This window comes from Pimephales promelas, chromosome 3 (assembly GCF_988280905.1).
Source record: "Pimephales promelas chromosome 3, fPimPro1.hap1.1, whole genome shotgun sequence".
Lineage (NCBI taxonomy): Eukaryota > Metazoa > Chordata > Actinopteri > Cypriniformes > Leuciscidae > Pimephales > Pimephales promelas.
This window is the reverse complement of record NC_142771.1, coordinates 41684183-41698534: the sequence shown is the minus strand read 5'-3', so window position 1 is coordinate 41698534 and position 14352 is coordinate 41684183. Positions and strand designations below refer to the sequence as shown.

Sequence of the window (14352 nt, the reverse complement as noted above, 5' to 3'; positions counted from 1 at the left end):
ATCACAGTTCGTAAACAGAAATTATACAGCAAAAAAAAAATAAACAGAATAAAATTAATTGAAAAATAGATGAAAAAATAATAAATAAATAAATAAATAGATAAATATACATAGCTTAAATAGACAGACTTACAAACTAACTATAACAAGAGAAATATATTCCTAGATTTTCACTGAAATATTTTAGAGTATAATTCAGTTGCTGATATCGCTTTCTTATTTTTAACCCTTGACGTCAATTCCGTATCCTTATCCTAAAGGCAGTGATGATGAAGTCATCTTACCCAGTCGGGTTTGGGATTCCAGTGGCTGACGGATGATGAAGAGCTGGACAGACGTCTCCTCGCCATCTCTGCCTCGGTGTAGAAGACATCCTAGCAAGAGAATCACTGTTATCACCTGCGTTTGAAGAGCGAGTAGTGAACGTGACCGTGTGCGTCGGCTTCTCTGACCTCAGTGTCTCGTCCTGAGATGGACTCTGTGTCGCTGGTTCCCGCCGCAGCGCTGTGCTCAGGGGTTTCTGGGTATTCGGCCTGTGGCACTGCTATCATAGTACCGTCTTCTGAAACCTGGGACTTCTCCGTCAGTTTATTGATGTCTGAAGAGAGTTAGCCTTTCTTACATGAAGTTACACTATCCCGTGGTCTTCACTAACACCAGTGTTGGGGGATGTTACTTTTAGGGTGCCAGCGATACGCTTAAAACGGAGAAGTTTTCCGCGTATTTTGTCAAAACGATCGCGGATCTGCGAAAATGACTAAAAACGCTGTATTCTGCTGCCAGGCCAGTAGATGGCGATGAAACACTGTAGACTTAACACGTAATACGCATGTGCATGACGTCATCGTCTTCAGAGATTCTCGTTTTTGTCGCTTTACATGGAGACCGTTTTCAAAAACGCGCACTTTGAAACCCGTTTCCAAAAGTTCGCGTTTTCAGGCGCCCAAAATGCCGTTTTCGTGTAAACGAACGGCCAAAATGAATAAAAAGTTTTTAGTTGAAAACAGTCTCTGTGTAATCAACAAAAACCTGAATCTCTGAAGACGATGACGTCATGCACATGTGTATTACGTGTTCAGTCTACAGTGTTTCATCGCCATCTACTGGTCTGGCAGCAGAATACATTGTTTTTGGGGGTTTCCGTGGATCCGTGTGAATGGGGATCGTTTTGACACTGGTGTCGTCTGTACGCGGAAAACTTTACGTTTTAATCGTAAAACGTTTTAAGCATATCGTTGTCGTGTAAACGTACCCTTAAAAAGTAATGCGTAACATTACATTAAAAACAGCAGTAAAAAACTCAAACACAAATGTGATATTTAACTTAGTTTTTGTTTATTAGTATGGTTGACTTGGATCATCGAAGGTCGCCAGCAAAGAAATCGGTTAATAAAGTCAGATTAAATACATGTTATTTAACATATTTAGAGGAGTAGTTCATTTTTAAAAAAACTTTACCAAACGGTTCAAGGTCCAAAAGACAGTTTCAGTGCAAACTGCAAACTGTTCAAAGGGCTTTAAACGATTCCAGACGCTGAATAAGGGTCTTATCAAGCGAAACGATCGCTCATTTAATAAATAAATAATAATAATATTTTTTCGTGTTATTTGGTTCATTCAACGAACGAAATGAACTAGTTCACTCGGGAAAAGATTCGTTCATTTTGATGAACGGGTTTGAACAGGAGAGTCACGAACGCGCATCACAGAACAGAGCTTATAAAACTTTGTTATTTATTTATTAAATGAGCGATTGTTTCGCTTGATAAGACCCTTAATCATCGTCTGGAATCGTTTAAAGCCCTTTGAATAGTTTGTAGTTTGCACTGTCTTTTGGACCTTGAACCGTTTGGTTCCCATTGAAGTCCATTATATGGAGAAAATTTTTGGAATGTTTTCATCAAAAACCTTAATTTCTTTTCGACTGAAGAAAGAAAGACGTGGACATCTTGGATGACATGGGGGTGAGTAAATTATCAGCAAAAGTTTTTTTTTAAAGTGAACTACTCCTTTAATAACTGCAGGTTTGTGTAATATTCTGAGTTAGCATTTCACTGTTTTAATCATTTTGAGGAATATTGAATCTGTTTTTGTGCAAGTGAGATGAGTAAATGCATGCTCACATTTAGTCTAGATCTACAGGAACCGTCATGTTCACACACACAACACCTCCGCACTTACTCACGATTCCTCTTATCAGGGGGACTGAAGAAGTGTCAATCAAATCAAATTTGGGAAAACAAAGTAACTTGCGTTACTTATTTGAAAAAGTAACAGATATTTTGCTGTTAAATTTAAAAGTAATGCATTACTTTACCAGTAGCTTGTAATGTGTTACTCCCAACACTGGCTAATACTACTATATCATTTACAGTCAAACCAAAATTATTCAGACAACAGATATAATTTGTGATTTATTTATTTTTTTACTAGTGTGTGCAGGACACTATACTGAAGTTCATGTATGTAAGTGATGAGAGCAAAATAAAGCAAACTGTGAAATGTTATAGCAAAAAACTCTTCATAAAGTGACAACCGGTAACATATACAAAGTTTAAGTTTTATAAGCTCAAATGCTCGCCTTGCTATGTACTGCGATGCACGTTCGTGACTCTCCTGTTCGAACTCGTCATTTGGTTCATTCAACGAACGAAAGGAACGAACTGACTCTGAGAAAGATTTGTTTATTTTGATGAACGAGTTCGAACAGGAGAGTCACACAGAACAGAGCAAGGCGAGCATTTGAGCTTATAAAACTTAAACTTTGTTATTTATTTATTAAATGAGCGATCGTTTCGCTTGATAAGACCCTTATTCACCGTCTGGAATCGTTTAAAACCCTTTGAACAGTTTGCACTGAAACTGTCTTTTGGACCTTGAACCGTTTGGTTCCCATTGAAGTCCATTATATGGAGAAAATCCTGGAATGTTTTCATCAAAAACCTTCATTTCTTTTCGACTGAAGAAACAATGACATGGACATCTTGGATGACACGGGGGTGAGTAAATTACCAGAAAAAGTTTTTTTTGAAAAGTGAACAACTCCTTTCAGCATTGCTTGGTAATCGGTTGATCTAAACTGGTATTATCTAATTGTGTAGTTAAATATAACAACTGACAGATATTCAGCATAATTCATGTGTGAGAGTCTAACAGAAGGACGGACAAAACCAGTGATTCGGAGTTATATTTTAATACCTTTTTCAAAACTACAGCGAATAAACCGTCTGAATACATTTTGGTTTAACTGTATATGATCCAGTAAAGACAGAAATAAGCAGATCTACCTGGTATGGCGACGAGACTGGCCTTCAGTGTCCCGGGCTCCGCGGGGACAGCCGGTCTCGATCCCTCCATGGACACGGTCTCCTGGGAGCTGGTCCGGGATATAGCGTTCGGAGATTTCCTCTTCCTCTGCAAGGCCTTCTGGATGGTGGCCGGGTCGCTGGGCAGGTTGGCCAGCTGGTGGAAGACGTTGCGTTTCCGAATGATGGCGTACACCAAATTACAGTTACCTGATCAAAACAGCATCAGAGGGTCAGGGGCTTGGGGCAAAAATGCCACCAAAATGATCAAAAACACCTATAAAAAAATCATTAAAAAAGATAAGGGGGCAAAAAATTCCCCTGCCCAATTAAACTAAATCTACGACTGTCTCGATTGAAGTGAAATGTGAAAATGAATGAAAGTGTTTAGATCTTTTAGATCTGCTCACGTTGCATCAGATTTCTTTTTACACATTTTTTGCAGCGTTGAGCATTATAACCAATCACACATTTCTGTTAAGCTACGAATGCAATGGCCAATCAGAGGCGTTTAGATTAGCCTCAGCTGAGTTTGTCTCAATAAAGCGCCAACCTCCCCATTTCTCTCTCTTGAATCCAACACAGAAGTGACCTAAGCTGCACTTCATCGACTGGCCACTAGAGACAGGCTCCAGAAGAGAGTCAATCCCATAGACCCCCATGTTAAAATGCCCAACTTTACAGTTTACAGACTGGTGCAAAAAGTGGCTTTGGTCTATAAAGCTAATTTTGCCCTTCTTGACGACTGTGAGGAGAGTGAATTTTTTTATAACTCATTTGCACATAAAGTTGTGCAAAATTAAGGGCGTGGCCACTTGAGTGACAGGTGGATTGCCGCTGATGTCACTGCTAGCTGCTTGTCTACGTCACGTCTCCTCAGCTAATCCGCCTCGCTGCACATTTTCGGTTATCCAAAATGGCGACCACTGGCTCCGCCCACTTTGGGCTTCAAAAATGCTCTTCAGAAACATATGGGTGATGTCACAGACACTACGAACATATTTCTTTACAGTCTATGGTTTCAACGCACGTTTACTGGCTGTCTTCTTTTAGCATAAAACAATAAAGCGCAGATTTGATGCAAGTAAGAGATTCATTTCACCAGTTTTTGCGAGAGAGCAGAACTGAAGGAGCACCTCAGTGAAGGGTAGGGTTGGGTATCGTTTGAATTTGAACGATTCTGATTCCGATTCCGATTCCTTGTTTCGATTCCGGTTCCTAACGATTCTCGATTCCGATTCTTTTAAGAGGCAGGGTCAAAAAAGTTTAGCTAACCTTGCTAACCAACGGCCTTTCTGAAGGAAATAATCCTTTCTGAAGGAAATACTCCTTTCTGAAGGAAATACTCCTGTCACAAATACTCCTTTTGTCACAAATTTTGCATTTTGCCGAGATTTCGTTATTTTTAGAAAAGTGAAGCCACACTTTGGATCGCCGACGTAAGCTACTAATGTTCGACTCGCGTGGTTATGCCAACACTTTCCGGTAGACGCTTCTTCGTTGGTGTTGTTCAGCGGTTTCTTCTTCCGCTCGGCGGACTGTGAATTTCGAAACTAGGAATCGAAATTTTAACTTTTGAACGATTCCGGGAAAAACGAAAAGTTAGTCCCGGTTCCAATCGATACTCGATTCTCGATACCCAACCCTAGTGAAGGGGAACGCTGTTGACGTGTTTTATGTACTGTATATAATTTATCTAATAATACTTTAGACAGACTAATAACTATAAGTAACTCTGCAACTACATGTCAACTAACTAATTAGAGTATTAATAGTCTGTAGTAAACTGTTATGGTTAGTTGTTAGGGTCAGTTTAGTGAAATAAGATGACAAGGTTGCAAATGTACTTACAGTCAGTATAATGTTTGTTGAGGAGCACCACAATAAAGAGTTTACAGATATTAAGTAGACAGTCTACTAAAACTCTAATGACTGATATTTGACATGTAGTTGCAAAGCTAAAGTTAGTAGAATGTCTAAATCTTATATATTTGTTATATATACAAACATTATTTGTTATATATTGACAATAAATTGAATAAATGTAAATAGTCAGATGCAGCTTTGCAGTGTAATGAAGGCTTTTGCTGATGGTGATAAATATTTTATTGGTAGCGATTGCCTAAATTTACGTATCTGAAATAAAAGACAACACAAATGCATTAAATAACGTCATTCTTAAAAAAAACAAAAAATGTTACCAAGGTTAAAAAATGCCCTGGAAATTAATTAAAAATATTGGCCCTTAGTAGAAGTAAGAAGTAAGAGTTTCCACAGTTTCCAGATAAACGAGAGTGTGGTCCTTACCATCGAACTGGTACTGAATGATGTTATTGAAGGCCTCCAGCAGAAAGAAGGACAGATGATGGTTCTGAGGAGCAGAGAACAGGAACCAGTTTGTGGAGAACGCCTCCAGGAGATGCAGGAGCTTGTTGGCCGCAACCATGGACAGACTCTTCAGGTATGGAGACACTAAAGGTTATGTGACAGAGGACGCAAAGAACACAACTCTTGGATGACACGCACCAAACTACACGCACCAAACATTCTAAATTAATCTGAACATTCCATTTGGTCTCAGGAAACCTCATCCTCCGAAATTCACTTTTAAAATATTTTTTTTAAAAATTGGGTGTTCGTCAGACCCTTGGACTTTTGTCGCACTTGAACGACGAATACACAAAACAAAGAAAAATGTAATGGGTTCGAGGAGTTTTGTGGCTGAAATGTGAAAAGTAGTAAATCCTTCGCTCGCGGGTCAATTTGACCCCCTTATGAATTAATGTAATGGGAGGAATGCTTAAGGACACATAGAAAAACCTAAAAGTGCTCAAAAATCAAACTAAATGTGCTAAAACTTTACCAAAACAAATATTTCTACATCTGAATGCATATTGATGAGAAACTGACTTTAGGACCCAGAGGAACAGCTCATTTGCTCCAAATAGAGCTATCAAGAGTTATGAAATATCATTTTATATTATTATTTTTACACAAGAGGTCGGCAAAGACTCACAATTAGGGTTGGGTATCGTTTGAATTTGAACGATTCTGATTCCGATTCCGATTCCTTGTTTCGATTCCGGTTCCTAACGATTCTCGATTTCGATTCTTTTAAGAGGCAGAGTCAAAAAAGTTTAGCTAACCTTGCTAACCAACGGCCTTTCTGAAGGAAATACTCCTTCTGTCACAAATACTTGTCACAAATTTTGCATTTTGCCGAGATTTCGTTAATTTTTAGAAAAGTGAAGCCACACTTTGGATCTCCGACGTAAGGTACTCATGTTCGACTCGCGTGGTTATGCCAACACTTCCGGTAGACGCTTCTTCGTTGGTGTTGTTCAGCGGTTTCTTCTTCCGCTCGGCGGACTGTGAATATCGAAACTAGGAATTGAAATTTTAACTTTTGAACGATTCCGGGAAAAACGAAAAGTTAGTCCCGGTTCCAATCGATACTCGATTCTCGATACCCAACCCAACACACAATGTGAGATATTTTGAGCTGAATTACAAGGGTTATGCATGAAATTGTGAGTTATTTTGAATTTAATATGAAAACATGTGAGAAATTTGCTTGCATTACTATTTATTTATTATAATGATCAAATGTAGTGATTTAAAGGTAAATAAAATAAAAAATAGCAAAAAATCTTTAATAGAAAAAATAGTATGAAAATGAAATCAAATTAGCTTTCTGATTCAAAAAAATAAAATAAAAATAGGGCTTCGGTTCATTTTGACCCACGAGGGAAAGATTACAAAGTGCGAGGGAAGGATGAAGGTGTAGATTTTTTTAGTCTCTTAAGCAAGTGTCGGGATCAGTTTTTTTTGTGACATAACAAATGATGAAATCTGAATCCAGGTAAAGCCCAGTGCAAACGCAGACACTCACCGTTCACCACAATAGTGAGCAGGCAGTCGTAGAGAGGCTGTAAACGCTGATGGCCACTGGTGATTATCTTGTGGAAAACCTGCACACATAACCAGTGTTTAGAGATTTAAACACCTCATATGTTTGTTTCTAATCAAACCAGATACAAAGCCCACATATTAAACCTTTAGTGTGAATTGAAAGAAAGATTACACACCTGCGCACATATATATTCAAGTGCTCGGCATATATACAGTATATACTATATATATATAGTATATTTATATACTGTATATATATATATATATATACTGTGTATATATATATATATATATATATATATATATATATATGAAGAGTTCAGATGCAAAAGCCTCTAAGTGCCATTTGAAATTTTCTTCTTTAATGATGATTTTTATCAAGCTTGTATATTTAAGTTCAGTGATTTCACTTAAATGGCAATGATAATTACCTATTAATTGTTATTTAAGTGAAATTACTGAACTTAAATATACAAGCTTGATAAAAATCATCATTAAAGAAGAAAATTTCAAATGGCATTTAGAGGCTTTTGCATCTGAACTCTTCATATATATATATATATATATATAATATGTATATACTATATATATATATATACTGTATATATACAGTATATATGGCGTGAACATATATATATATATATATATATATATTTACGCCATTAGCGTTCTCACATTATCAGACGTTTTTGTGTTCAGTCAGAGCGGTGTCGTGTTAGCGACACGCTAACGCTAAGCTAATAACTAATAAATGGAAGTGAATCAATCAAAACTAACTTTAGCTGGACAATAACTTTATTCTAGAGCTGCTAAAACAATCTCTGTTACTGTAATCTCCTATTCTCACTGTAAAGCTGCTTTGAATCGAGCTATATTGGTAAAGCGCTGTATAAGTGAAGGTGACTGGAGTGGCGGTGTGTGTCTCACCACTATGAGCAGGTCTGCGTGTGTGCCGGTGAACACTGGGATGTCCATGGGGACGTGAAGCGAGTACGGTTTGTTCAGACGCACACCGAAGTTCCTCTCTCCGCTCAGCAGAAGCAGAATGAAGACGCCGATGTGCATGAGGCCGACCCGTGCTGAGGATCAACACACACACTACATCACGACACAAGCATGACAAGAAGAGACCTTCACGGGTACAGAAACAGCCCGTTTCAACCTGAAAACTATCATTAAAACTAGAGGACTCATCCTTAAAGGGATACTCCACTTTTTTTGGAAATAGGCTCATTTTACCACTCCCCAAGAGTTAAACAGTTGTTTCACCGTTTTCGAATCCATTCAGTCGGTTTTTTTTGATATTTAGAAGAATATCTGTAACCAGACAGTTTCTGGTCTCATTGACTTCCATAGTATATTTTTTTCCTTCTATGGAAGTCAATGAGACCAGAAACTGTCTGGTTACTGATATTCTTATTATTAAATATCAGAAAATCGGCTGAATGGATTTGAAAACGGTAAAACTCAACTTGTTAACTCTGGGGGAGTGGTAAAATGAGCCTACAGTATTTACAAAAAAAAAGTGGAGTATCCCTTTAAAGGAGTAGCTCACTTTTGAAAAAACCTTTGCTGATAATTTACTCACCCCCATGTCATCCAAGATATCCATGTCTTTCTTTCTTCAGTCGAAAAGAAATTAAGGTTTTTGATGAAAACATTCCAGGATTTTTCTCCATATAATGGACTTCAATGGGAACCAAACGGTTCAAGGACCAAAAGACAGTTTCAGTGCAAACTGTTCAAAGGGCTTTAAACGATTCCAGACGATGAATAAGGGTCTAATCAAGCGAAACGACCGCTCATTTAATAAATAAAGAACAAAGTTCAAGTTTTATAAAACGCCTTGCTCTGTTCTGTGTGACTCTCCTTTTCGGAATCGTTCATCAATGTAAACGAATCGTTTTTCGTGTCATTTGGTTCATTCAACGAACAAAATGAAACGAACTGACTCGGGAAAAGATTTGTTCATTTTGATGAATGAGTTCGAACAGGAGAGTCACGAACGCGCATCACAGAACAGAGCAAAGCGACCATTTGAGCTTATAAAAGTTTTAAATGAGCGATCGTTTCGCTTGATAAGACCCTTATTCATCGTCTGGAATCGTTTAAAGCCCTTTGAACAGTTTGCACTGAAACTGTCTTTTGGACCTTGAACCGTTTGGTTCCCATTGAAGTCCATTATATGGAGAAAAATCCTGGAATGTTTTCATCAAAAACCTTAATTTCTTTCCGACTGAAGAAAGAAAGACATGGAAATCTTAGATGACATGGGGGTGATGAAATTATCAGCAAAAGTTTTTTTAAAAGTGAACTACTCCTTGTCTTGAAGTATCGCAATAATATGGTATCGTGAGTTCAGTATCGTGATATGTATCAAATCATGACATAAACGTTACACTTTATTTGAAGGTAACGTAGTTACAATGTACACAAAGTGTTTCACAAAAGGGTGAGTAAATGATGAAGGAAGTGACATTTCTCGGGGTGAAGTAACTCTTGAAAAGCGCTTACATTGGTCGGCCCGGGCGTCGTTCAGGTAGAACAGGATGGGCACTAGTATATCCAGCACATCGCTGCTCTTCAGCACAAAGAACAGGAATTTCTGGAAGAGAAAGCGCAGGGATTACGTGCGACGCTTCGGATGTGGAGCGTACTGAAGCGCCCGATCTCTTACTTTGTTGAAGTCGCAGAGTTTCCAGAAAAGCACCAGCAGCTCCTGGTGGAACTGGATCTTCTTGGTGGAGTTGGGCAGGTACGTCTGAGTGAGCGGGTTGGTCAGCAGGCGCGCCAAACCTTTCAGCACGAAGTCGTAATCCTGCAGACACGAGGAGAAACACATCAACACAACAATGCTGGGCGTTTCCGCGACGTATCGTGAGCGCTTCTCCGTACCTCCTCCCGGTGGATTCTGGACAGGTAATTCACGAAGAGGTTATTCGGGCCGGCGGACTGCGAAACGAGAGAAACATTAGAAGGTGTGGCTCACATTATAATCAGCAGAACATTTTGGGTAACGCTTTATTTTACAGTGTCCTTTTTGCACCGGTCAAAGATTATTAATGCTTTTAAAAGAATTATTACAGGTTTTTAAGACCACAAATCATCATATTGGAGTGATTTCTGAAGGATCATGTGACACTGAAGACTGGCGTAATGATGCTGAAACCCAGCTTTGATCACGGGAATAAATTACACTTTACTACACAGTTTATTCACATAGAAATCGGCTGTTTAAATTGTAATAATATTTCACAATATTACCGTTTTTACTGTGTTTTTAATCAAATATATGCAGCCTTGGTGAGCAGAAGAGCGTTAAAAATCCAAAAATTTTGACTGGTAATGTAATGTAGTTACTAACGAAATAACTATAAATTACGCATAATTACACACAACTAACCCCAAACCAATCCTAACCCTATAGTGAGTACATGTAGTTGATTATTATCACTCTGTACTGTAGTGTCCTCTAACACGGACACCTTAAAATAAAGTGTAAGCTAATTTTGTTTGATGTGGCCGGCCTCTCCCAGTCTCAGCATATGCTTTAGTGTGTGTGTGTTGTGTGCATTGTGGGGTGTGTGTTGCTCACGTCCTGCTCCTCCATGCGTGCGGGGGAGGGGGGGCGGCCCTCGTGCTCCAGGCTCACGATGAGGATCTGCATGGCCTGCTCCACCAGCTGCTCCCGGTAGTCGGAGAACAGCAGGTGGTTGTAGGGGATCCCGTAGCCCACCGGATCGTAAGCGCACACCACGTTCAGCAGAGAGGTGAAGAGAGGCAGAGCGTGCCTGAGAGAGAGAGAGAGAGAGAGAGAGAGAGAGAGACTTTTATATCGCTGAAGCTTTAACATCAATGCTAGGTGGTTCCTAAGGTGTTCTGGATGGTTGTTAGGGAGTAGCTATTGAGTTACAAGAGAGTTCTGGATGGTTGTTAGGGTGTTGCTAGGTAGGTATTGCTATGCAGTTACTAGAGAGTTCTTGATGGTTGTTAGGGTGTTGCTAGGTAGGCATTGCTATGCAGTTGCTAGAGATTTCTGGATGGTTGTTACGGTGTTGCTAGGAATTTCTATACAGTTACAAGAGTTCTGGATGTTTGTTGGGGTGTTGCTAGGTATTGCTATGCAGCAACTAGAAGTTTCTGGATGGTTGTTAGGGTGTTGCTAGGAAGGCATTGCTGTGCAGTTGCGAGAGAATTCTTGATGGTTGTTAGGGTGTTGCTAGGTAGGTATTGCAATGCAGTTACTAGAGATGTATGGATGATTGTTAAGGTTGTTGCTAGGGATTGCTATCCAGTTACTAGAGTTCTGGATGTTGTTAGGGTGTTGCTAAGTAGGTATTGCTATGCAGTTCCTATAGAGTTCTTGATGGTCATTGGTGTGTTGCTAGGTAGGTATTGCTATGCAGTTACTATAGAGTTCTTGATGGTTGTTAGGGTGTTGCTAGGTAGGTATTGCTATGCAGTTACTAGAGATGTATGGATGATTGTCAAGGTTGTTGCTAGGGATTGCTATCCAGTTACTAGAGTTCTGGATGTTGTTAGGGTGTTGCTAAGTAGGCATTGCTATGCAGTTCCTATAGAGTTCTTGATGGTCATTGGTGTGTTGCTAGGTAGGTATTGCTATGCAGTTACTATAGAGTTCTTGATGGTTGTTAGGGTGTTGCCAGGTAGGTATTGCTATGCAGTTACTATAGAGTTCTTGATGGTTGTTAGGGTGTTGCTAGGTAGGTATTTCTATGCAGTTACTATAGAGTTCTTGATGGTTGTTGCTGTGTTGCTAGGTAGGTATTACTATGCAGTTGCTAGAGATTTCTGTATGGTTGTTGGGGTGTTGCTAGGTAGGTATTGTTATGCAGTTACTAAGGTGTTCTGGATGCTTGTTAGGTTGTTGCTAGTTAAATGCTAAAGTGTTCACTGCAAAAAAAAAAAAGTCTTTTCAGTTTTCAGATTTGTACAGTTTTCAGTACAAATCTCTAAACATTGTTAAATCAAGATACATTTGAAAAGCACAATAGCTTTTTTTCATCTACCTATTTTCATGCAAATTTTGTGAAAATGACATAAAAAACTGATGTTGGTTTGGTAATTCAGAAACGCCTGAGCCAAAGTCAGTCATCAGAATGATATGGTTTAATTAGTGCCTTACATGATTGTAGACAAACACCGGCATTTGAACGCAAGATCACATGACAGCGTTTATTGAGATTCATCTAACGCTCTGAGACGCAACTCATTTATGATGGAGGAAAAAAGAGCCAGATTTTCTTCCTGATTGCAGCAACTTCCATTTTTATTACTGATAATTTGACACCAATTTCCAGAAAGTGGCAGTTTTGCTCTGTTGAACACATCAGATGGAAACACAGCTTTATTCGCTAATGTTTTATGCAATATTGCACATCCGTTAAACAATCAACTTTGGATGGAAGCATAATTATTGATATAAGGGGCCAGATTTGTGTCAGCTAAAACCCTCTTTTGGCCTTTAAAACTACAGTCAGGATTTACTAAAGACAAACAGCGTAAAAGTAGCGATGCAACAGATATTACTGGCATTTGTGTCCATTATTTAACACTGAAAAAGCCATTTTGCACTTGACATGCTACACTAATTTGCCCTGATCTGGCTGTTTTTTAGTCATTTCATTACATAAACGCTGACATATTCCCACCGTTTGAAGTAGAGTAAATACGTTTAACAATGAAACATTTATGCTATGCAAAATTGTAATACCTAACTTGACATCACACCCATTTACTTCTATTTGGTGTGATTTCTAAAGACTAGACGAGCATCCAACTCTGGCCCTTAAGGTCCTCTTTCTTGCAGAGTTTAACTCCAGCCTTGATCAAACTCACCAGCCGGGTTTCTTACAAGCCCAGATCAAACAAACCCACAATGCAGCTTACTTGCAGTTTAATGCTTAGGACTGGAGGCTTGACTAAGCAAACACACCGTTAAGTCCGCGGGTGTTTGATTGGGGAGTGTTGTGTTTGTCTTGTGTGTGTCCCGAGGAGCCTGACCTGTTCTCAGCGGAGCAGAAGAAGGAGACCCAGGGGTTGAGGAGACTGTTTTCTGCTGTCGGCGGCAGGTACATGGCCTCTGAGAAACAGGTGAGGAGTAACCTCAGCAGCTCAGACCTATAAACACACACACACACACACACATAATCTGATCATCCGTTTGGGTGGAAAAACAGATCCGGGCTTTTAGATGTCTTGTGTGGTTACTGATTAAAAGGCCCCCATGGAAACTCAAACGCACACACACGTGGGCCTGGGAAAGGACTCGGGCTCACCTGTTGAGGTCGTGGATGTAGTTGAGCGGGGGGGACTGAGCGAAGCCCACGCCGGCCTCCCAGATGTACTCGCAGCTGTCCATCGCCTGCATGTCCTCCACCGACTCCTGTGCACGACCACACAAGCTCAATCTGAGACCTCAGTGTGGACAATCAACTACTGGCGTTTCATTACATCGCTGACATGAGTAGATATGAATATCATGCAATAGCCACACATTATGTAACCACGTTGAAAGGTTAAGGGCAAAAAACATTGTTAGCTTTTATTCCTTTATTTATTTTTGTAAATGGCTTTTGTCTTAGTCTTTGCATGTTGGCTTTGTAAACACTAGATCTGATCTTACGCCTACGTCCCGCTTGACCTTTCAACCTGATTACGTAATGTGTGGCGCATCACAGCTGGTGCAAGACAAGCATTTATGGTTAAAAAAAGTATATAAGTATATAAATGTTTTGACTAGCTCCACAGATGGGAAAACGCATGGGACTCTGGTTGGTTGTAGCGCTATATCCTATTGCGTGCAAAGGGATATCGAAAGACAATCGTTTATCCCGCCTGTCGGATTGAGGTATGCCTGTTCTCTTGGCAAAATATATCTGGTGTAGCTTTCGTGATTCGACAATAATGGGGGGAAGCATGATTTTCAAATCTACAAGTGTTTTTTCTGTAATGGCTAATGCTCTTTTCACACACAGACTGAACAACATGAAGCATTGTTTGGTAATCGGTTGATCTAAACTGATAATATCTAATTGTGTAGTTAAATTTAACAGCTGACAGATATTCAACATAATTCATCTGTGAGAGTCTAACAGAAGGACGGACAAAACAA

At 39.4% G+C, this 14352-nt stretch overlaps 1 protein-coding gene across 1 annotated transcript in view; it reads right to left on the bottom strand.

Annotated features, from left to right (window-relative positions):
* The window catches only part of hid1a (HID1 domain containing a), a 31887-nt gene that overhangs the window by 4972 nt on the left and 12563 nt on the right, over nt 1–14352 (bottom strand). Inside the window, exons 5-16 of the mRNA XM_039655538.2 lie at nt 13517–13623; nt 13242–13358; nt 10813–11008; nt 10113–10169; nt 9895–10035; nt 9732–9822; nt 8145–8296; nt 7198–7276; nt 5613–5777; nt 3288–3515; nt 453–598; nt 285–374 (exon numbers count right to left, since the gene is read on the bottom strand). Coding sequence (XP_039511472.1) covers nt 285–374; nt 453–598; nt 3288–3515; nt 5613–5777; nt 7198–7276; nt 8145–8296; nt 9732–9822; nt 9895–10035; nt 10113–10169; nt 10813–11008; nt 13242–13358; nt 13517–13623 — 1569 coding nt within the window. The remainder of the gene's footprint in view (nt 1–284; nt 375–452; nt 599–3287; nt 3516–5612; nt 5778–7197; nt 7277–8144; nt 8297–9731; nt 9823–9894; nt 10036–10112; nt 10170–10812; nt 11009–13241; nt 13359–13516; nt 13624–14352) is intronic.